This window comes from Danio aesculapii, chromosome 4 (assembly GCF_903798145.1).
Source record: "Danio aesculapii chromosome 4, fDanAes4.1, whole genome shotgun sequence".
Lineage (NCBI taxonomy): Eukaryota > Metazoa > Chordata > Actinopteri > Cypriniformes > Danionidae > Danio > Danio aesculapii.
This window is the reverse complement of record NC_079438.1, coordinates 13,210,555-13,232,175: the sequence shown is the minus strand read 5'-3', so window position 1 is coordinate 13,232,175 and position 21,621 is coordinate 13,210,555. Positions and strand designations below refer to the sequence as shown.

At 42.2% G+C, this 21,621-nt stretch overlaps 1 protein-coding gene across 6 annotated transcripts in view; it reads right to left on the bottom strand.

The window, feature by feature from the left end:
- LOC130222022 (NACHT, LRR and PYD domains-containing protein 12-like) overlaps positions 1-21,621 on the bottom strand; it is a 60,140-nt gene that overhangs the window by 22,335 nt on the left and 16,184 nt on the right. For 2 of the 6 annotated variants that reach the window (XM_056454625.1, XM_056454631.1), the window contains exons 1-5: positions 14,783-14,999; positions 12,938-13,049; positions 12,484-12,579; positions 10,839-10,946; positions 10,008-10,092 (exon numbers count right to left, since the gene is read on the bottom strand). In XM_056454625.1, coding sequence (XP_056310600.1) covers positions 10,008-10,092; positions 10,839-10,946; positions 12,484-12,579; positions 12,938-12,981 — 333 coding nt within the window. In that variant the 5' untranslated portion in view covers positions 12,982-13,049; positions 14,783-14,999. Of the gene's footprint in view, positions 1-10,007; positions 10,093-10,838; positions 10,947-12,483; positions 12,580-12,937; positions 13,050-14,782; positions 15,000-17,303; positions 19,493-20,156; positions 20,204-21,017; positions 21,192-21,621 lie in introns of those variants that run through there. The other 4 variants (XM_056454627.1, XM_056454626.1, XM_056454630.1 and 1 more) reach the window with 3 other exon arrangements.

Genomic DNA, 21,621 nt, shown 5'->3' with positions numbered 1-21,621 from the left:
TTATGAGAAGATGAAAGATCCGTTATTAGACGTTTTTAGAAACGTTCTAATGCCCATTTCAGTAGGCTAATGTGAATGTGCTTGAAGCAGCAAGAATGAGGGGATCGAACATGAATTTATTGTCGATCTCTTTCTCTATTATAGCTCTGTGATTTCTGGTTCAGCGTTGGTGGAGGGCTGGGAAGGGAGCGCCAAGATACCGGGCTTGGATCCATTATACAGACCTGGAATGAGAAATTCGGAAAAATTAGGTCAGGGTGCAAACATAAATCAGTATAAAGATTTAAATGTTGACAAGTAATTTGTTTCTTTAGACTTGGCTGACGGCGTGCGTGTCGCCGCAGTAGTAGCAAGTGTGTAGAAGTGAGAGCTGGGATGGTGTCTTTAGCAGGGAAGATGGGCGGGTACGTAGCCGGTGGATCTTGGGGTGGAAAATTCTTATTAGCTGGTTAATGTAGGAGATTTGGCAGAGAATGTTGAAGAGGGTTTAGAGTGGTAAGGATTGCTGGAAGAGGAGGGCTGGAGTTTGCACTGGATTGGGGAGCTGCAGGCTAGAAGAGTTGCGTTATTGTCCGGGAGATTCCGAGATTGCTTTAGGGCTTTCTTTGGTGGCCTGGGGTGGCGCAGTGTTGTAGGCTGTAGTACGTAGTGTTTAGGGGGCGTAGCAGGAGCATGTGGTTGTAATGTCCTAGGGGGGGCGGAGTCAGTGAAGACGTGGATTCGTAAGGTCTTTTCGGGTTTATTGCAGCAGTATGGAATTTGTGGTTCCGGCGTCTAGGAGTTTGGAGGAGTTCTGTGACTGTCGTTTGTTGGATACGAGAGACGTAGGATGACGCTGGAGAAGGTACGTGGCGGTTTGAAGTAGCGGGAGATGAGGATTGTATAAAACATTGTGCTCTGGCTGGAGTAGCTAGGCCTTTGGCCTCTTACTGGAGCCTCAGTCTCGGGCAGACTTCCAGGCTGAGCTGTGTGTTGTTGAGATGGGGCTGATGTTTCAGGGAGCGTGGAGCTTTCTTTCTTGCCCGTTGCTGCGCTGTTGTGATCTCCGCCGCCTCCGTTGTTGTTGTTGTTTTCGTTGTAGTTGACGACGATATGATGATGATGATGATGATGATGATTAAAATAGTAGGAGGTTGGTTTGTCCGTGAGTAGCTTTCGGAAGAGCTGGAGCGGACTTGTCGTTAGTTTCTTCGGAAAACGAAGATAAGAGAGTAGTTCTAGCTAGGCTACTTATAGTGAGTTGGGGTTAATCTGATTGGCTAACTAGTGAATGTAGATGAGTGGCCAGCTGCAGTCAATCATATCACGTGCTTCTCTCGAAATTAGTTTGAAAACTTCACTAGGTGTTTCGCGATGACGCAGCCACGAAACACAAGCCTCGCCAGTAGTTACGCGCGCAAACCAGGGAGATTTGAAACCTGCGGCCCCGCCCACTAACACAGAAAAACACTAGACACACACACACACACACACACACACACAGACGCCGCCGGTCGAATGAAGTCTCGCTGTGCTCAGATGGATAATATTGACAGTCTCTACCCAAAGATGAGTTGTGAACTGTGAAGAGTCAGTGGTTGAGGTTTATTCACTAGTGTAAGTAAGTGCAATTAAAATTGTTCCCTCGTTTACTCTAGCTTGCAAATTATGTATTTATTGTGTTTTGTTACTTGTTAACCTGGTACAGTACACGCGGTTACTCTTTATATTCTCTTATCGCATGTAAGCCACGTTAAAAACGCGACGCGTGCCGCTTTGTTTACGGATTTAACGTTAAATGCTTTTGTGAGCTCGCGTTCCACTGCCGTTTGTCGTTGCTATGGCCATAGTAAGCTAGGAGACAGGAGACTCGTGTCGATCTCCCTAGTTCTGAGGAGGAACGTGATGTGTGTGTGTTTGTGTGTGTGTGAGAGAGAGAAAAAGAGCAGGTCGAGTGTGTGACGCCTAGAGACAGGAGACTCGCGTCGCTCTCCCTAGTTCTTCTGAGGAGCGTTGTGTGTGTGTGTGTGTGTGAGTGTGTGAGAGAGAGAGAGAGAGAGAGAGAGAGAGAGAGAGAGAGAGAGAGAGAGAGAGAGAGAGAGAGAGCAAGAGCAGGTAAAGTGGCTAGGAGACTCGCGTCGATCTCCCCAGTTCTTCTGAGGAGGGTTGTGTGTGTGTGTGTGTGTGTGTGTGTGTGAAAAAAGCCTTACACTATGAAGCGTGTGTGCACTGTGACTACTTTTATATAGTTGATTACCAGCTGGGCATTTTACTCTGTCTCGTGCTGAAGCCTGTATAAGACCAAAGTGTTTTTTGACCTTGCATGCATATTAGACTGTTGTTGGAGACCCTTACAACCTACATATGACCCTATTTCATGTATAATATGGGCTCTTTAAAGATTTTACATCATCGTCAAAATTCTTCTGATATTATCGCTAATATTCGATGTCTCACCCAGCCCTACTCATGATTAATGTACATTCAGGATTATTCTTTTTTTTATACTTTTTAGCTTAGTCCCTTTGTTATTCTGGGGTCGCCACAGCGGAATGAACCACCAACTTATCCAGCATATGTTTTACGCAGCGGATGCCCTTCCAGCTGCAACCCATCTCTGGGAAACATCCATTCACACTTATACACTATGGACAATTTTAGCCTACCCAATTCACCTGTACCACATGTCCTTGGACTGTGGGGGAAACCAGAGCACCCAGAGGACCCCCCACGCGAACGCAGGAAGGACATGCAAATTTCACAAAACGAGATGGAGGGCGGGTTTTACAGCGTGTACTTCATCGTGCCCAAAAAGAGCGGTGGGTCACGGCCAATCCTAGATTTGCGCATTTTGAACTGCTGTCTGCACAAGCTGCTGTTCAGAATGCTCACGCAGAAGCGCATCCTCTGGTGCGTTGGTCCTCAGGATTGGTTTGCAGCGATAGACCTGAAGGACGCGTACTTCCATGTCTCTATTCTTCCACGCCACCGTCAATTTCTGCGGTTTGCGTTTGAAAGTTAAGCTTGGCAATACAAAGTCCTCCCCTTCGGGCTCTCTCAGTCTCCGTGGGTCTTCACCAAGCTCACGGAGGGTGCCTTAGTGCCCTTCGGCTTGCAGGCATCCGCATACTTAATTATCTTGACGACTGGCTGATTTTAGCCCACTCTCGGGAGCAATTGATTATGCACAGAGACAAGGTGCTCCTGCACCTCCACCTGTTGGGGCTTCAGGTCAACCGAGAAAAGAGCAAACTCGCCCCCGTGCAGAGGATCTCTTTTCTCGGGCTGGAGCTGGACTCGTTCACCATGACAGCGCACCTCTCTGGAGAGCGTGCTCAGCTAATGCTGAACTATCTGAGAGACTTCGACTGCAAAATAGTGGTCCCACTGAAATTATTTCAGAGGCTCCTGGAGCATATGGCATCCGCAGTTACGCATCTCGGATTACTCTATATGAGACCACTTCAGCACTGGCTTCACGAACGCGTCCCCAGACGTGCATAGCACGTGGGCACACACCGAATCACTGTGTCGCCGCGCCCTCAGCCCTTAGAACGACCCTTCATTTCTGTGCCTCTAGGACAGGCGTCTAGTCCTGTTGTTGTTTCAACAGATGCCTCCAGCACAGGCTGGGGGGCTGTGTGTCGTGGGCATGCAGCTGCGGGCCTGTGGAAAGGAACCCAGTTGCATTGGCATATCAATCGCCTAGAGTTGTTGGCAGTGTTCCTCGCTTTCCACCATTTTTTTTCCAGCGCAATGTGCTGGTCAGGACGGACAGCACGGCGGCAGTGGTGTATATCAACCGCATGGGGGGTATTCACTCTCGCCGCATGACTCAGCTCGTCTGCCGTCTGCCCCTCTGGAGTCATACATGGCTAAAATCGCTGCGCGCCATTCATATTCCAGGCGAGCTTAACCGTGAGCTGATGCACTCTCACGGCAGCCTGTACATCCTGGAGAATGGAGACTCCACCCAGAGCGCGATTCGGGGGAAGCCCCAGATCGATCTGTTTGCTTCCCCCGAGAACACTCATTGCCTGTTGTTTTTTTTCCCAGCACGGATGCACTGGCCCACAGCTGGCCTCGGGGCATGCACAAATACGCGTTTCCCCAAATGAGACCTTGCAGTTACTGTGCAAGGTCAGGGAGGACGAGGAGCAGGTTTTGCTGGTTGCTTCCCTCTGGCCCAACCGGACCTGGATATCAGAACTCTCCCTCCTCGCAGCGGCCCTCCCCTGGCAGATCCCTTTGAGAGAGGACCTACTCTCTCAGGGACAGGGCACCATCTGCCACCCTCGCCCTGATCTTTGGAACCTTCATGTGTGGACCTTAGACGCGAGGAAGACATAGGTAACCTACCGACTGCTGTAGTTAATACCATCACTCAGGCTAGAGCCCCCTCCTCGTGCACGCCTACGCCCTGAAGTGGAATCAATTCACTGAATGGTGCGTCTCTCGCAGAGAACACCCCCGAAATTGCCAGATCAGGGTTGTGCTTTCTTTCCTCCAAAAGAAGCTGGAGAGCAGGCTGTCTCCCTCCACACTCAAGGTTACATGGCTGCCATCTCCGCTCATCATGACGCGGTGGCTGGCAGCACCGTGGGAAGGCATAACCTCATCATCCGGTTCCTCAGAGGCGCTAGGCGAATTAATCCACCCCGCCCCCCTCTCATGCCCTCTTGGGATCTCGCCCTCTTTCTCACGAGCCTGCGTCAGATCCCTTCGAACCACTCGACTCAGTATTTTTAAGATTTCTGTCCCTGAAGACAGCTCTGCTGGTCGCGTTGACATTGATTAAGAGGGTTGGGGACCTAGAGGCATTTTTCGGTCAGTGACTCACGCCTGCAATTCGGGCCAACTTACTCTCACGTTGTCTTGAGACCACGCCCAGAATTCTAGGTTCCTACTACACAGTTTAAAGACCAGTTAGTGAGCCTGCAAGCGCTGCCCCCGGAGGAGGCAGACCCAGCCCTTTCGTTACTTTGTCCAGTTCGCGCTTTGCGAATTATCTGAACCGCACTCAGAGCTTTAGATCATCTGAGCAGCTCTTCATCTGTTATGGTGGTCGGCAGTAGGGAAGTGTTGTATCAAACAGAGGTTGGCTCACTGGATAGTGGTTGCCATCTCCCTCGCATTCCAGAGCCAGTGCGAGCCGTGTCCCCTAGGAGTGTGTGTGCACTCTACTCGGAGCTCGCATCCTCTTGGGCGCGTGCACGTGGCGCCTCTCTAACAGACATCGGTAGAGCTGCGGGCTGGGCGACACCTAATACATTTTCAAGGTTTTACATCTGTGAGTGGAGCCGGTTTCCTCAAGGGTATTAGGTAACCCTTGGCGATTGAAGAAACAACTCGGTTAAGGTGTTTAAACATGCTTGCTGCGCCATTCACCCTAACACGGAGATACGTGCGCTTATTCACTCTGTCAGTAAAGTTCCCCGCTTAGGTGAGCCCTGCAGATTCCTCTGAGGCCCCCAGCACTGACTCAGCAGAGGAGTCACTCGCTGGCCCATTATGGTCAGCCCACGTTTTGGGTATAGGTGCCCACTATGCGTGATCCCCAATAGGCGATCCCATATGCATATTCAGCCACGGTGCAGTCCCCCGTCACAGGCGGACACCCGTGTCTTCCCTCTCCGCTAACCATCTTATTATATGCGTACTCCCCCTTCTCAGGGCTAGTCCATATATTCTGCCATCATATCTCCCCATTTGGGTAGCAGGTGGCCTCGGCAGCGTCCTCCCCTTCGGGACTGCACGCTTTCCCAACGTACTGTCGTATAAAATTCCTAGAAATTATCTAGACGCTTGTGGCTCCCGAAAAATATATCTAAATCCGTAAATCTTCTTTGAAGTGGGATAAGTAAGGGCCAGGGATCCCGTTGGAAAGCCGCGCCTCTCTATGATGCACAAGCACTCACGCTATGCCTGGCTATCCTCTCATCGAAGGCAAGGTAAGGTGCAGTCATGGCATTTTCCAGACATTTCCCCATATGTGGATTAAATCCACTTATAGCATTGAAGTTCCCCATCTGAAGGGGAACGCTCTGGTTACTTAAGTAACCCTCGGGGAACAGAAATGCTATATTGCATCGCCATAATGATTGTTCCTTAGATGTAGGTAACAGTCTCTTCAGCTTAAAAAGGTTGTGTCTTCTTGCTTTCACTGTGCTTTTATGCTAAATTGATTGCAACAAGCATCAGGTGCACAAGCTGACGCTGCCAGTTCATTTGGCATTTCATTGGCCCGTTTACATACTCTTTCAGACGATTGGCTTTCTGAACGAAATCCCCATATGTGGATTAAATCCACTTATAGCATTTCCGTTTGAGGGTTACTTTAGTAACCAGAGCGTTTTATAGCATGACCTCTAAGGACTTCATTTACATTTAGTCATTTAGCAGACACTTTTATCCAAAGCGACTTACAAATGAGGACAAGGAAGCAATTTACACAACTATAAGAGCAACAGTGAATAAGTGCTATAGGCAAGTTTCAGGTGTGTAAAGTCTAAGAAGCAAAGCGTTAGTAATGTTATTATTATTCTTTTTTTTTGAGACAGAGTACAGTTAGTGGTATAGCCAGAGAGGCAGTTATAATTAGGAAGGAAAGTGGAGACTAAATAGTTGAGTTTAGTCGTTTCTTGATAACAGCAAATGACTCTGCCGTTCTGATGCAGTTAGGGAGTTCATTCCACCAACTGGGCAGATTGAATGCGAGAGTTCGGGAGAGTGATTTCTTCCGTCTTAGGGATGGAACCATGAGGCGACGTTCATTCACAGAACGCACGTTTCTGGAGGGCACATAAATCTGCAGAAGAGAGAACAGATAAGAAGGAGCAAAGCCAGAGGTCGCTTTGTAAGCAAACATCAGAGCTTTGAATTTTATGCGAGCAGCAACTGGCAGCCAGTGCAAACGGGTGAGTAGCGGAGTGACATGTGCTCTTTTAGGTTCATCAAAGACCACTCGTTCTGCTGCGTTCTGAAGCAGCTGAAGAGGTTTGATAGAGTTAGCTGGAAGCCTGGCTAGTAGAGAGTTGCAATAATCCAGTTTGGAGAAAACAAGAGCTTGAACAATGAGTTGAGCTGCATGTTCAGATAGGAAGGGTCGGATCTTTCTGATGTTATAGAGTGCGAATCTGCAAGATCGAGCAGAAATGTGGTCAGAGAAGTTTAGTTGGTCATCAATCGTTACTCCAAGGCTTTTTACCATTTTGGATGCAGTAATGGTTGCCCCATCCATCTGGATTGAAAAGTTATGGTGTAGAGTCGGGTTGGCAGAAACTTTAAGCATTTCCGTTTTCGCGAGGTTAAGCTGAAGATGATGATCTTTCATCCAGTGTGAAATGTCTGACAGGCAGGCTGAGATGCGAGCTGGAACCGAGAAATCATCAGGGTGAAGAGAGAGGTATAGCTGGGTATCATCAGCATTGCAGTGGTAGGAAAATCCATGTTTCTGGATGACTGGTCCTAAAGATGCCGTGTAGATAGAGAAGAGAAGTGGCCCAAGAACAGAGCCCTGAGGTACCCCAGTGTTTAGATGCTGTAGGTTGGATACCTCTCCCCTCCAAGACACCCTGAATGACCTGTCAGAGAGGTAAGATTTGAACCATTGAATAACAGTGCCTGCAACGCCCAGTGACTCAAGCGTAGATAGCAGGATCTGGTGGTTTACAGTGTCAAAAGCAGCTGATAAATCCAGCAAGATGAGGACAGATGATTTAGAGTCTGCTTTAGCCAGTCTGAGATCCTCCATGACCGAGAGTAGGGCAGTCTCAGTTGAGTGGCCTTTCTTAAAGCCAGATTGCTTGTTGTCCATGAGGTTGTTTTGAGTAAGAAAGTCCAGGACTTGATTGAACACTACTTTCTCCAGAATCTTGGCCATGAATGGAAGCAGGGATAAGACTGGGTCTGTAGTTTTCAAGTAGCGTTCGATCCAGGTTGGTTTTCTTTAGCAGTGGGGTTACCCTAGCCTGCTTAAATGAAGTGGGGAATAAACCAGAGTCAAGAGATGTGTTAATTATGTGAGTCAGTGTTGGTATGACTGCAGGAGAAATGGCTTGCAAGAGATGAGAGGGAATGGGATCAAGCGGACAGGTGGTTGCATGGCTAGATAGCACGAGATTGAACACCTCAGACTTAGAGAACTGAGAAAAAGAGGTGAGTGTGTGTGGTGTATCTTGCGTGTTTGTTGTAGGTGCAGCAAATTGAGCACTGATTTTTCAGTTTTGGTGCAAAAGAAATGTAGCAAAGTCATCAGTAGTGAGTGTGGAGGATGCGAGTGGAGGAGGGAGGAAAATGTTTTAAATAGTAAGCGAGGATTGGTGGCACTGTTGATTTTCTGACGGAAGTAGAAGTAACCTCAGCCGAGAAAGAAGACAGAAGAGTTTGGTATGTTATGAGCTGTTCAGGATTTTTAGTTTTTCGCCAAATTCTCTCAGCAGCCCTAAGTTTTGAGCGATGCTTACGGAGAACATCAGAGAGCTAAGGTGCAGGAGGACTGGCACGGGCCAGCCTGGATGCAAGAGGATATAGTCTGTCTAGACATGACGCTAGTGTGGAGCAGAGTGCATCAGTGGCACTGTTCGTATCAAGTGCAGAGAGTTTGCAAGATGGAGGAAGAGAGTTTGAAACAATGGTGGATAGTCTATTGGGTGAGAGAGAGCATAGGTTTCTGCGAAAGGCAACTAGAGTTGGAGTGTGTGGCGGCTCAGGAGTAATGTGGATGTTGAGAGACAGAAGGAAATGATCCGATGTTTGTAGTGGAGTTACTAGTGTTTGATTAGCGAACCAATGTCGAGTGTAAATAAGGTGTAGCTGATTACTTGATTTGTGAGTAGCAGAAGTAGGTGCTCTTTTGAGGTCAAAAGAGGCAAGCAGAGTCTGGAAGTCAGCAGCTTGAGGTCTTTCAATGTGAATGATGAAGTCACCTAGCACCAACAAGGGAGTGTCATAATCAGAAATAGATGAGAGAAGAACATCCAGTTCATCTAAGTGACCTAATGTACCCGGTGGGCGGTAGATGACAACCACATATATGTAGAAGGGGTGGATAATGGTGACTACATGGGATACAAAGGAGCTGATTTTTGGCAGGGACGGTCTCTGAGTGAATTTCCATTCTTTGGAAATCAGTAGTCCAGTCCCACCCCCTCTCCCTGTCTGACGAGGAGTGTGGGAAAAAGAGAAATTAGTAGAAAGAGCTGCATGTGTAGCAGTGTCTCCCGGTCTCAACCAGGTCTCAGAGCCATGAGATTATAGTCAGAATGAGTGGCTATGGAGGTAATAAAATTTGCCTTGTTAACAGCAGATTGACAATTCCAGAGGCCCACGGAGAGGGAGAGAGTTGTGAAATAGCAGGCACATGTATCAAACGAAGGTTGTGAGGATTACGCCTGCAGCGTACCTCCCGTACCTCCCAACAGGGATTAGTAAACATAATAAAAGTGCAAGGAAAACAATAATGAGTGCAGAGATAAAGTAAAATAATAAAGTAAAAAGTACTCAAGCTTTGTCGGTGTCTTTGCTCGGTGGAGTCGCACAGGTAGAGTCGATGGTCTTTACACTTGTTGGTCTTCACACGATGCGGCCGTGACCGCTGCCGCGGTGAGACTAGCTGCTTATATACACCCCTGATCGCTTTGCTGATTGAATTCAGCTGGACATGGCTCAAGAGTAAAAAACACCCGAAACTGCGGCGGGAAACCGCGCTCGACACACAAGCTCTTACAGTAACCAAGGAAACAGTGGGTAAACTTTCTAGTACCATACACAGACAGCTGAAAACAAGTTTAAATGTCCTACAACCAGCTGAAACAAGTCTAAATGTACTTACACGGTGTTGGTCTCGATACTAAAGTGCTTCTCCTGGTTCCATAGATTAAGACTATTTCGCAGATGTTTTTAGTTGGGTGGGGGGCCAAGTTCATGCAGGTTACAAGATTCAGTTCTCAAAAGTCTTGTGAACAAATATTTCTGTGTTTCATGGAGTTATTTCAGTGATTTTATGACTCAAATTAAGTTTTTCCAACCTGAAAGATCCACTGGAGATTGTCTGTGAAGCTCTTGTGTCTCCTGTGAGGCTTGCCTCCTGAATCTGCTGACTCATATTCATCACTGTTAACAAATAAAACTACAGTAATTATACATTTAGAGGCAAACAGAGACAGATATTCATTCATTCGCCCTTGGCTTAGTCCATAATTTATCAGGGGTTGCCACAGCAGAATGAACCACCAACTATTCCAGCATATGTTTTAAACAGCGGATGTCCTTCAAGCTAAAACCCAGTACTGGGAAACACCCATACACACAGACAAACACTCAAACATACTTAATGCTGTGTCACATATTAAATGTAGATGAGAAATCACACACAAAACACACATAATTGTGGAGTTCAGCCACTGAAAGACCTCGGAAAGTAGATATAGATAGAAATATTTTAGGAAGAAATATTTGATTTGCAGTTTATTATTACACAAAACTTATAAGCTACGATAGCTATGATTATTTATCAAATCTGTATTCAGATACATTTACTAAACAGTTTTGGCTATAAACATCTTTTATATCCACAAGTGAGGAAATGATGATGAAGAATTTAAATTGAAGTGAATAATCTATACATATACACACATACATATACATGTGTGTGTGTGTGTTTTAAATTAACATGGAAATATAAAATTATGACTTACTGAAAATACTCTGAGTAAGACACTAAATCTGCCACCACGTGTCTGTGAATGTTTTAATGAGCCACCAAGTCATTCAGGAATGACTCTCTTTACTAAACTGTTGGTTCACATAATATGTTCAAAACAGTCCATGTGTGAAGAATAATGTAAAACACTAAATACCTTTGAGCAGATGATGGTGTTTTCTCTCTGAACTTTGGTGGATTCCACTCTTTAGACCAGTCACTCTTCAGAGACACAGAGCTGGACACACATGATCCTGATCTCACACTGAAGACACAAATACACCAGAGGAAACGGATCTTCACAACCTGCTGGAGTCTCTCTTATGAACAGTACAGGACACATGGTTTTATCTTCCTGGACTTCATTTCCCATCAGCCCCTGTGCTCCTGATTGTCTCTTTACAGCAAAATTAGCTCATAGGGAATTATAATTGATTAATTACTCATAATTCCCTATGAACTCAATTAGCTAGTGCTATACCTTTATTCTTCACTTGTATTGCCTCTTCCTGTACCAACTGAATGTGTGTTAGATTAGTTCAAATGTTCAGTGGAGTTAATGAAGCCTTACTTGTGTCACACTCTAAACTGTTCATTATTTGCTCATAACTGTCCTTAATCTTGCCAAATACTCTAACTACTATTGTATTGTAAGGTTGTGTTCATTTAGCTCGGGTTTTATTTTATTTCTGTTTATAGTTTAAGAAGGAAAAACTGAGGTTTTAATGTGATTTGTCAATTTTCATTACATTTATATCAGCCTATATTAAACAGGTCTAATAATAGTTGGAAACGTGGCTAACGGGGGTTTGGTGTAAGATCACTTTAATTAGGCTAACCCTCCCAATATTGACAATGAATCATTAAAAATTGTGTCTAACAGTGTCGAACAGATAATAATAATAACACATTTTATTTAGAGTGCGCTTTTCTCAGACCCAAAGCGCTAACAGGCATACAAGGCAAACAAAGCTGAACAATAAAAACAGTTAACAAGACCACAATAAAAAAATAAAATATGAACGATTCAATACAATTGGATGATAAAATTAACAAAAATAATCAATCTCAGTTAAAAGCAACGATATAAAGGTGAGACTTGAGAAGTTTCTTAACATTCCAGAGAAACAGCATTCCTGATGCTGATGGGTAGGCCATTCCATAGCTTAAGCGCACTGTATGAAAAAGCACGACCAACCATAGTCTTTAGTTTACAGCGTGGCTGATACAACAACAGTCCAGATGAAGAATGACGACTGCGGGTGGGAGTGGCCAGAGTTACCAGGTCACAGATATAGTCAGGTGCTAGCCCATGCACTGCTTTATATGTTAAATAAGTCTTAAAATTAACAGGAAGCCAGTGAAGTTTCTGAAGTACAGGAGTGATATGGTGGCACGAGGAAGTATTTGTTAAAACCTGTGGAGCAGAATGTACTGTAAACTGCTGGTAGGCCCCCGAAGAGTGAGTTACAGAAGTCAAGACGTTCATGATACATATCTCAAATATTACGGTGGCTGAATTTGCATGATAAGATAACTTTATATGACAAAGAGGATATTTTACTACCAGAGATTTTAGATGCATTATTTAAAGTTACAAACTGTAGATAAATGTTTAATGGTCAGATATCTGTCCTTATCAGGAGTATGAATGAAGACAGAAAAATGAAAGAAAATTATATAACACTGTTCTAGTGTTTCTTACATACTGTGCCTTTAAAGTGTTGTGTAAGTATAATTAAAATGTCCTGATGAATACTGAAACAGTCCATGTGTGAGCAATAATGTAAAACACTAAATACCTTTGGACAGATGATGGGGTTTTCTCACTGAACTTTGGTGGATTCCACTCTTTAGACCGGTCACTCTTCAGAGACACACATGATCCTGATCTCACACTGAAGACACAAACACACCAGAGGAATAAACTGCAGGACAAACTTTAGTCTCCTTTACAAGAGTTTTTAAGAGTTTGTTTTGTTAATTCAGCACAAACTAATTGTTGGCTGAAGGTCTGTCTGATCAGGTCTGCTACACAGGAATCATGGGTAAACATGACACATATTGAGCTCTGGTAAAGATGACACCAGATCAAGCTGTCTGTAATCTAGACTGATCTAAACACATTTCCTGAAGTTAAACTGAAGCTTTGTCCATCATTTGATCAGGCAATAGCAACACAAATAAGTGCATTGTTGTTGGTCTTTGTTCTTCAGAGAAAGTGTTGAAATAATGGTGTAAAAACAGAGTAAATACCTGTGTTTCTCTGAGAGAGAGTCCTTTACTCGCTCCTCTGCCATACTGCAGCTAAAACACCAATGCAGACATTAGCAGAGCGTTCAGGAAACAATCAGCCGCTGACCATCACCTGGAGATGACAATATACTGAGATTAAGAGCATCACACTTTATAGCAATCAATGCTGACTTCACAAACAAGACCTTACTGAAACAGACCACATGATGAGGGAGAACACACACTGACTTTCAGCCATTTCACAGTATTCACATATACATATCAGCAATTCCAGCGTTATGGATGTGACATTTGCAGTAAAAACTCAAACCATAAATTTGCATAGTAAGTATATGTCAACATTATATTGAAACTTTTGTTTATATTTTGCAGAACAACTGACCACAGAGTTAAGGGACCAGAAAAATATTGATCTGTAAACATGTTTTGTACTTTAAATGAGGAAAATAAACATGCGGTATGGACGTGACAAAAAATGTCTGTGAGTTTACAGTATAGAACATATTTTGTTGGAATTCTGTGAATTAAACTGCACAACCCAAAAGAAATAATAATAATCAAGAGGATAAGAGTCAGCTCTCTATAAAACAAAAATTATTGCTTTTATTTCATTGAATATTTTCACATTTATGAGGAAAGTGTCGTTATGGATGTGACACCTCTGTCATGTATGTGACAGATGTGAAATTGCCACTTGTGTGACTTTGGTAAATCAAAAAGAATAGTTTGAAAACTTTGACAGAAGCATTTTTGAGTATTTCTAAAGTACTGTAAAATACTTGCTCACCCAAAAAACCCTGAAAAAGGTTTCCGTATTTTTTTTTAATGTTGATGTTATGTAGAACTGGGTTGCACTAGTTACTATTACGATGCCAATCATCTCAGTATGTATATTAACATTATTAATGTCCAATAACCGTGAAGGAAAACACAAATGTACTAAATTGTTGGTGTTTACTCAAACAGGATATATTCATCATCAAATAACAATATTATCAAAATGAAACAGAAAACATACATCAAATGAGCATAGGCCTGCGCAAAATAATAATGAAAGAAAAGTTCACAATACAGAATGTAAATAAATAGAGCTGATGCTCACAAATCAACAATAAAGAAACTATTATAAAAGTCCTTTATATATATTCAGATACCACGAGATTGAAATGAAGCTGGCCTTTGAGCTACAGTCTAAGGGCTGTTGGTGCAATGATATTGATGCAATGTTATTTGTTGGACTACTTTATGTCTGTTTTCATTTTCTGAGGTTAGCCAAGTTGTATAAAATTGAATTCAACCGTATTTACAATGTACTGTTGTTGGCTAGGAGAAATAGAAACGCATTCCTGGTATTTAGAAATAGTATATTTATTCTGTCCGTTTGATCTGCTATAAAATCAGTTGAAGCAAAAAGATAAACTTAAAGAAATTCCAGAAAAGCCCAGAAACCCATTACTTAAAATTACAACAGTCAAAAAAGAGCTAATAAATTGTTCAATAAAGCATACGTTGCAGGAAAGAGAGAGAAACTGATATTTTGTTATAATCTTTCTGTTCTGGGCGAAATGGGTGCTCTGTGGAGCGATCTCTGTGTGGCTGCTGACATTACCGTAATCATAATAATACGCGCGCACCGAAATATAAAGCGTGGCTGGCTTGACTGTGTTTTTCCGAACCGCGGCTGGAAGTCAGTTGACCGAAGTCAATGTGCATGTAGAGTATAGTAATGCAGACATCATTAAATACTCAACATTACATCAATAATGCAACAGTTGAACATCAATTAAACACAAATAACTGACAATCATAGTAGTATAATGTAAGATACTGTCGAGTGAAACTCACGCTTCTCAATGACGCACTTTCAAGGATCGTCACGAGCGAGACTTCAGCACCGCGTATAAGCTTTATTAAAACCCATCCGCTGTCAATCCAGATAATAATACACTCTTTTGCAGTTCACAAAGAGAAGGTGCTACAGAACGAGACGATAATCTACTGTTTTGCGCCGTTACAGATGAAATTGTAGGACCTCTGCTTTCGCATCGCCACTCCTGAAAGGATTCACTTTCGATTTGTCATTCGGTTGATTCTGAAGTGAACTGAACTGATTCGCGGACGATTGCTTCATTCGGTTGATTCTGAACTGAACTGATTCGCGGTGGTACGACTCACTAAATACGCCACACATTTTCTTCTAAATCAGAGACAACATAATCGTTGTACAACACCTATTTTAAATGTGCATAAACTGAAAAATGACCTTTTTACAGTTGACATTTGCACGGAATTGCTCATATATATATATATATATATATATATATATATATATATATATATATATATATATATATATATATATATGTATATATATATATACTGATTAACATTAATGCAGTTGGTTTAACCCCTGATCTGACACCTCAGATATTTCAGGTTTGATCATTTAATATGTATGTGTCTGTCACGATAACTTCTGCTTTAGACAACTATTAACTTATTATTTAATTATTTATTAGCTTAGTTAGTAGTTAGTTAGTAGTTAAACGTTACCAGTTAAATGCAGTTTAAGGATCATCCGCATTCTTCTGTTTACTGAAGCTCTGCTTTCACTTTCGATTTCCTGACTCTGTTTAAAGTTTATTTTGTGCTGAATGATGTGAAATTATCGAGTCAACCTGATATAGAAGAGCACAAACACTTTCAAGGGATAAAAATAACCCATTTTATTGTTAAAATGACCGTGTTTGGACCGAGTTTAATCGGTGTTTGAGGCTTTGAGCGTCAGGAGCAGACAGTCCTGTAAATCACGCTTATAAACACGCTTATACACATATAAACCCCTTCATCATCTCCACAAATAAGCGTAATGTAGAAGTATTAAACTTGCCTGCAGAAGTACAGACGCTCTTGTGCAGCAGGAACACAACTTGAGCTCTTTTGACGCTTTCGGTTTGTCAGCTTCCTCTTCAGTATTTTGGCGGTTGTCAAACTTAAATGTGCTTTACCGCCACCTGCTGGACTGGAGTGTGTAAAAGGAGTCTGCAGACATGGATCCAGGCAGATCTACGGCCCAGGCTGCAGAACCGCAGAACACACGTTTCAGGCACACACAATCTAGCACACACGATTTAGGCAAACCATATATGTTAACTAACTAACTCCTTAGCATTATCGCCACCTATTAAAGTTCACAAATATGATTTCCCATTTCAGTCATTATTATTATATCGTAACGATCATTTTAACATCTCTGCAGTTTCTGAACTCAAATTATGTAAATACAATTAATTAGTTAAAGACACTTATGACTTTATTCACGTGTCCACATACACAAAGAAAACATAATAGACCGTCTAATTGTAGGATTAAGTGTAATAAACTAATTCAGGATCTTAATATTATCAAACTTGGTTAAAATAAGTTTGTTGTAAAATATAAAAAGCAAACAATAATGTGTCACATTAAAATGAATTACTATAGTTAATCATTTAAATAATATATAATATAGTTATAAACTGATTATCTGATTATAAACTACTATCTTTAATAAACTGTCACAGCTGTTAGTTATTTATATATATATATATTATTTTTAATTAGTTATTAATAGTTAATTTGTTTCCATTGCTAAATTTTGGTTTAAAAACAATATATTGCTTACAATAAATTACTTCAGTATTTCATGTGGGAAATCATTAATGAAAAAGTTTTTAGAAAATTAAGCAAATACACACTATTAAATCGCTTGAGTAAAATATTAATATAGTGTTATATATTTATTACATATAAAATGTATTATTGTCTATATTAACTTGCTATTATTTACTTCATTATAAATTAATCCATTATATAAATTAAACCTGTTCAAAGTAGATCATTCAGCAAGGCCAGCAAACGAGTATCTGCTATATTGATTCTGTCAGAGAATAATGACTGATCATTTATGATTACTGACAGAAAACTGTTCAGTCTTTTATATTGAATGGCGATCGGAAACTACGCTCCTCATTCGCCCGTCTCGATCGCAATATCTGTGAAAAAGTAAGCACTTGTTTATTGTGTACAATATTTATTAACTATATACATCAAAATATATATCAATGACGATGTCCTAGAAGACGTTAATAACATTAACATCCGTTGTAACCAGTGCTGATGAAGTAAAGCTAAGCTAAATCACTAGCTAAACAATACACTTGTGTGGTCTGGGTTGTCAGCCAAATCTCCACTACAACTACACTACATTATTCCTCTAAATTTGACTTTCCTAAATTTATATTGAAATGAATCTAAACAAATCTTAAAATATCTGAAAATTGAATTGATTTTATTTTAAATGTTAAAATTGCACTGCATTCAATTACATGTAATATAATGCAATCCTGTTCTAGTTTAAACAGTTAATCTATCATATATCTGTAAATGCATAGAGAAACTCACTATTATAAATGCTCTGCTAATGTTCATATAGCTATACGGTACATTTGATATATTAGCATGAAAGGTTTCATTGCACATGCATTCATATTGTTCATCACTTATTGTTTTAGATTTGGGGTGAAGCAGTGGCGCAGTAGGTAGTGCTGTCATCTCACAGCAAGAAGGTTGCTGGTTCGAGCCTCGGCTGGGTCAGTTGGTGTTTCTCTGTGGAGTTTGCATGTTCTCCCTGCGCTCGTGTGGGTTTCCTCCAGGTGCTCCGGTTTCAACCCATAATATTATAAAGCCTAAATCAAATCTTTAAATATATTGAGATGTTTTGCACAGGTCCAGATAATATATAAAATGGCATGAAATGGTTTGTTTTTGCTTATCATTTTCCATTTCTTCTTGTTTCTGAGGATTAAGAATTTGTGGATATTTAGATTAGAAGCAAGTCAGAAAATCTTGAGTGAGGAAAGGATTTTTGCCGAGTATTAATACATAACTGTATTTATTTATTGTTCAGTAAGCGTGAAGAATTTGATGCAAGGATTCAGCTTCATTTAAAGAACACTGGTTATCTCTAGTGATGCTGTGGTCAATAAATACATGTGAGAAATCTAATGTTGTCTGGGTTTGTGTTTGTCAGGTAGCTAAATGGTGCTGGAGTTTTAGAAAGTAGTGAATTGTTAGTGTAAATGTTCTGCAGCTGTCTGGTAGTCAATACCACTGCATTCTCATCAAAGCATATCAATAATCCATATTACACTCTATTGTTTGCTTATCATTGTGTTATTGTCAGAATGTAACTTTAGATATAAACAATACAACTAAATGCATATCTCTATATGTAAAAGTAGAACTAGGCTACAATTAACCAGTACACTATCCAACTATTTGTGTTTGAATTTCTCTAATTAAATGAATCTAAATGAATCTGCACTTGGGCTTTTGATTATCTGAATGATCTGGTGAGTGTATCAGTTGTGCATATTCTATAGTGAGTGTATAACTCACTTCCTGATACATCAACTTAGCGTTTATATTTAGCGTAATATAATTTAAACATATATTTATAAACAGGACATTTAATAATCTGGAGTGTTGACTTCAAATCTATTATTTGGCCATGTGTCTTTCATCCCCTCTACTGGACGCATTAGGAACAACAGGGGCGTAAAACTGCCTGGATCCAAGTCTGCAGATGCCCCATATAGGGTGGGATTGGGGCAGAGCAATCACAGAATCTGGATGCACAACTAGCACAGTAGGTGGCGATATGCACAAAGAATGCAATTCACCAAAAAACTAAGAAGAAGAAGAGGAAGAAGAGGAAGAAGAAGAGGAAGAAGAAGAACGGATGTAACAAAACATCAAGTGCAAGTTCTGCTGAAGTGAACTACTTGATAAAACATGTTTTAAAAATAAATCAAGAAACAAATCTCTCAATGAATCGCCACACTCACTTACAGTTCTTCCCAATGGTTTACACACATTTTCTGAAAGCAGGTCTCATATTGTCAGAGGTCCACACACACACACACACACACACACACAGCTGCTGACTGCTCCTGCAGAGGATTGTGGGTAAATCTCTCGTCAGTCTTCAGCTCAGTTTCATTGATGATCCAGAATAATAAAACCTAAACCCAGGCCAGAGCGGCTCAGTGAATGTGGTCTGGACTGAGTGGATGAGGCTCATTGTGTCTCTATAGATGTTGTAGAAGATCAGAGTTCCTGCACTGTGATCCACAAACACTCCTATTCTCCTGCTGAGCGGCTCTACTGGGAGATCAGTGTGTGTGTTATTTTGTCTGAATGTGAAACTGGAGGAATAGCAGAGCAAACTCCAGGACTGAGCATTAGATCCAAACACACACTCATCACCTCGTCCCTTCCTCCTGATGCTCTTATATGACACTGATATTTCCACACCATCTCCACTGCAGTCAGTCTCCCAGTAACAGCGTCCACACACACTCTCTCTGCACAACACGTGATACACACCATCAAATCTGTCTGGATGATCAGGATACGGCTGATCCTCTCTCACACTCTTCACCTCTCTGTTCTCCTCAGACAGAATGAGACGAGTGTGTGCTGTGTTTGGATCCAGTGTGAGGAAACAGACATCTGAACACAAGAACACACACACATTTATAACCACAGCTGTGTGTGTGTGTGTCTGTAAATATGTGTGTGTCTGTGTGCGTGTATGCATGCGAGCGAGTGTGTGTGTGTGTGTGTATGTGCGTGTGTGTGCGAACGAGTGTGTGTGTGTGCGTGCGTGAAAGAGAGAGGGAGTGTGTGTATAACCACAGCTGTGTGTGTGTAAGTGAGAGTGTTTGTGTGTGTGTGTCTGTGTATGTGTGTGAGAGAGTTTGTGTGTGTGTGTGTGTGTGTGAGAGAGAGACAGAAAGTGTGTGTGCGTGTATGTGTGTGTGTGTGTGTATGCATGCGAGCGAGTGTGTGCGTGTGTATGTGCATGAGTGTGTGCGTGCGTGCGTGCGTGCGTATGTGTGCGTGCGTGCGTGCGAGTGAGTATGTGTGTGTGTCTTTGTGTGTGTGCGTGCACGTGTGTGAGAGTGAGTGAGTGAGTATGTGTGTGTGTCTTTGTGTGTGAGAGAGAGTGAGTGTGTGTATGTGAGTGTGAGAAAGTGTGTGTGTGTGTGTGTATGTGCATGCGTGGGAGCGAGTGAGTGAGTGTGTGTGTGTGTGCATGCGTGGGAGCGAGTGTGTGTGTGTGCGTGCGTGTGAGTGTGTGTGTGTGTGTGTGTGTGCGTGCGTGCGGTCCTACATTTGTGCGGTCCTGCTGTAATCCTCGTGTCTCCTCCATGATCCAGACTGTAAACACACACAGATGGAGAGAATGAGCTGTTTAGTTTCCCCCTCAGCTAATAAGCTAAAGCTAGCACTGAGCTGCCCAGCTACACGCTCCAAACTCTTCAGCTAAAACACACAACACTTGTTGGTTCCAGCCAGGATGCACAATGAATCTAACACAGTGCGTTCTTTTCCTCTGCTGTTGGTGAAGCGAGCGCAGATACTGCTCATGTTGATGGAGACACCCTGCTGCAACATTCATTTATTACCGTGATCACACTTAGCTTTGCCATCGTTCTTCAGCACATGCAGCCTTTGAGCACATGTTGCAGTCCATCTCTAAACTATGTTCAGATTATTAAAGCTGCTCGCCAGTTCCTGAGAGATTAGCAAGTGAAAAATACACATGTGTGCACAGAGAAGAGGAATCCAGATGTTGATTTTACAACAAGAGTCTGAACATTAATCCAAGTGTCTGATTCCAGAATCTGAATCCATCTTCAATCCCCAACCCTATTCCTGACCTGATATTGGAGGATTCTTCAGCACAAATGGAGGAAGAAGTTTCTCTGCTCAGCTCAAATGCTGAAACTGTACAGTGTGTCCCGCTTAATGTCACATCTGAGCCAATACACTCCAACATTTACAGAGGAGATTCATTTCACACTCAATGATTTGCTCTTCATAGACATGACTGGAATACTCTACAAGCTGTATCTTCTGTTTGTCCTCACCCCATAACCCTCACAGAAAACTGAAGATCAGAAAAGAGCTTTCTAGTGTCTTTTTAAAGCCATTCAGTGGAAAAGCACAAGGCCAGTGATGCTCCACATACTTGAGTTTGTCCAGTGTGTAGTTTGGATCCTCCAGTTGTTCAGAGAGCAGCTTGACTCCTGAATCTCCTGGATGATTGTAGCTCAGATCCAGCTCTCTCAGGTGTGAGGGGTTTGAAGTCAGAGCTGAAGACAGAAAACCACAGCCTTCCTCTGTCACCATACAGCCAGACAATCTACAAACACAGCAATAGTCCACATCACACAGTTGGACAAACACACATCTCTTTGTGTTGTGAAGATGATGACTGCAGTTTCTGCTCATGTCAACAGCAGTGATACACACACGCACACGCACACGCACACACACACACACACCCACCCATCCTGATTAGCTCTCCTTATTGATTAAGCCCCAAGATAAATCCAGCTGAGCAGTGTTCATCTAGTGTCAGAGATAACACACACCTTTTAGAGTGTTGATGTGTGCTAAAATCATCAATGGAAATAAGTGATTGTCTTCTTTACACTCTTTTGAGCTGTTAATTGTGCAATATTTTGCGCACATCAATAATGTATCATCTTAATGTGATTTGAGTTGATTTTAAAAGATTATAAGTGTGTTTTGTAGATGATCGACAGCTAGATGCATGATTACAGCTGGTT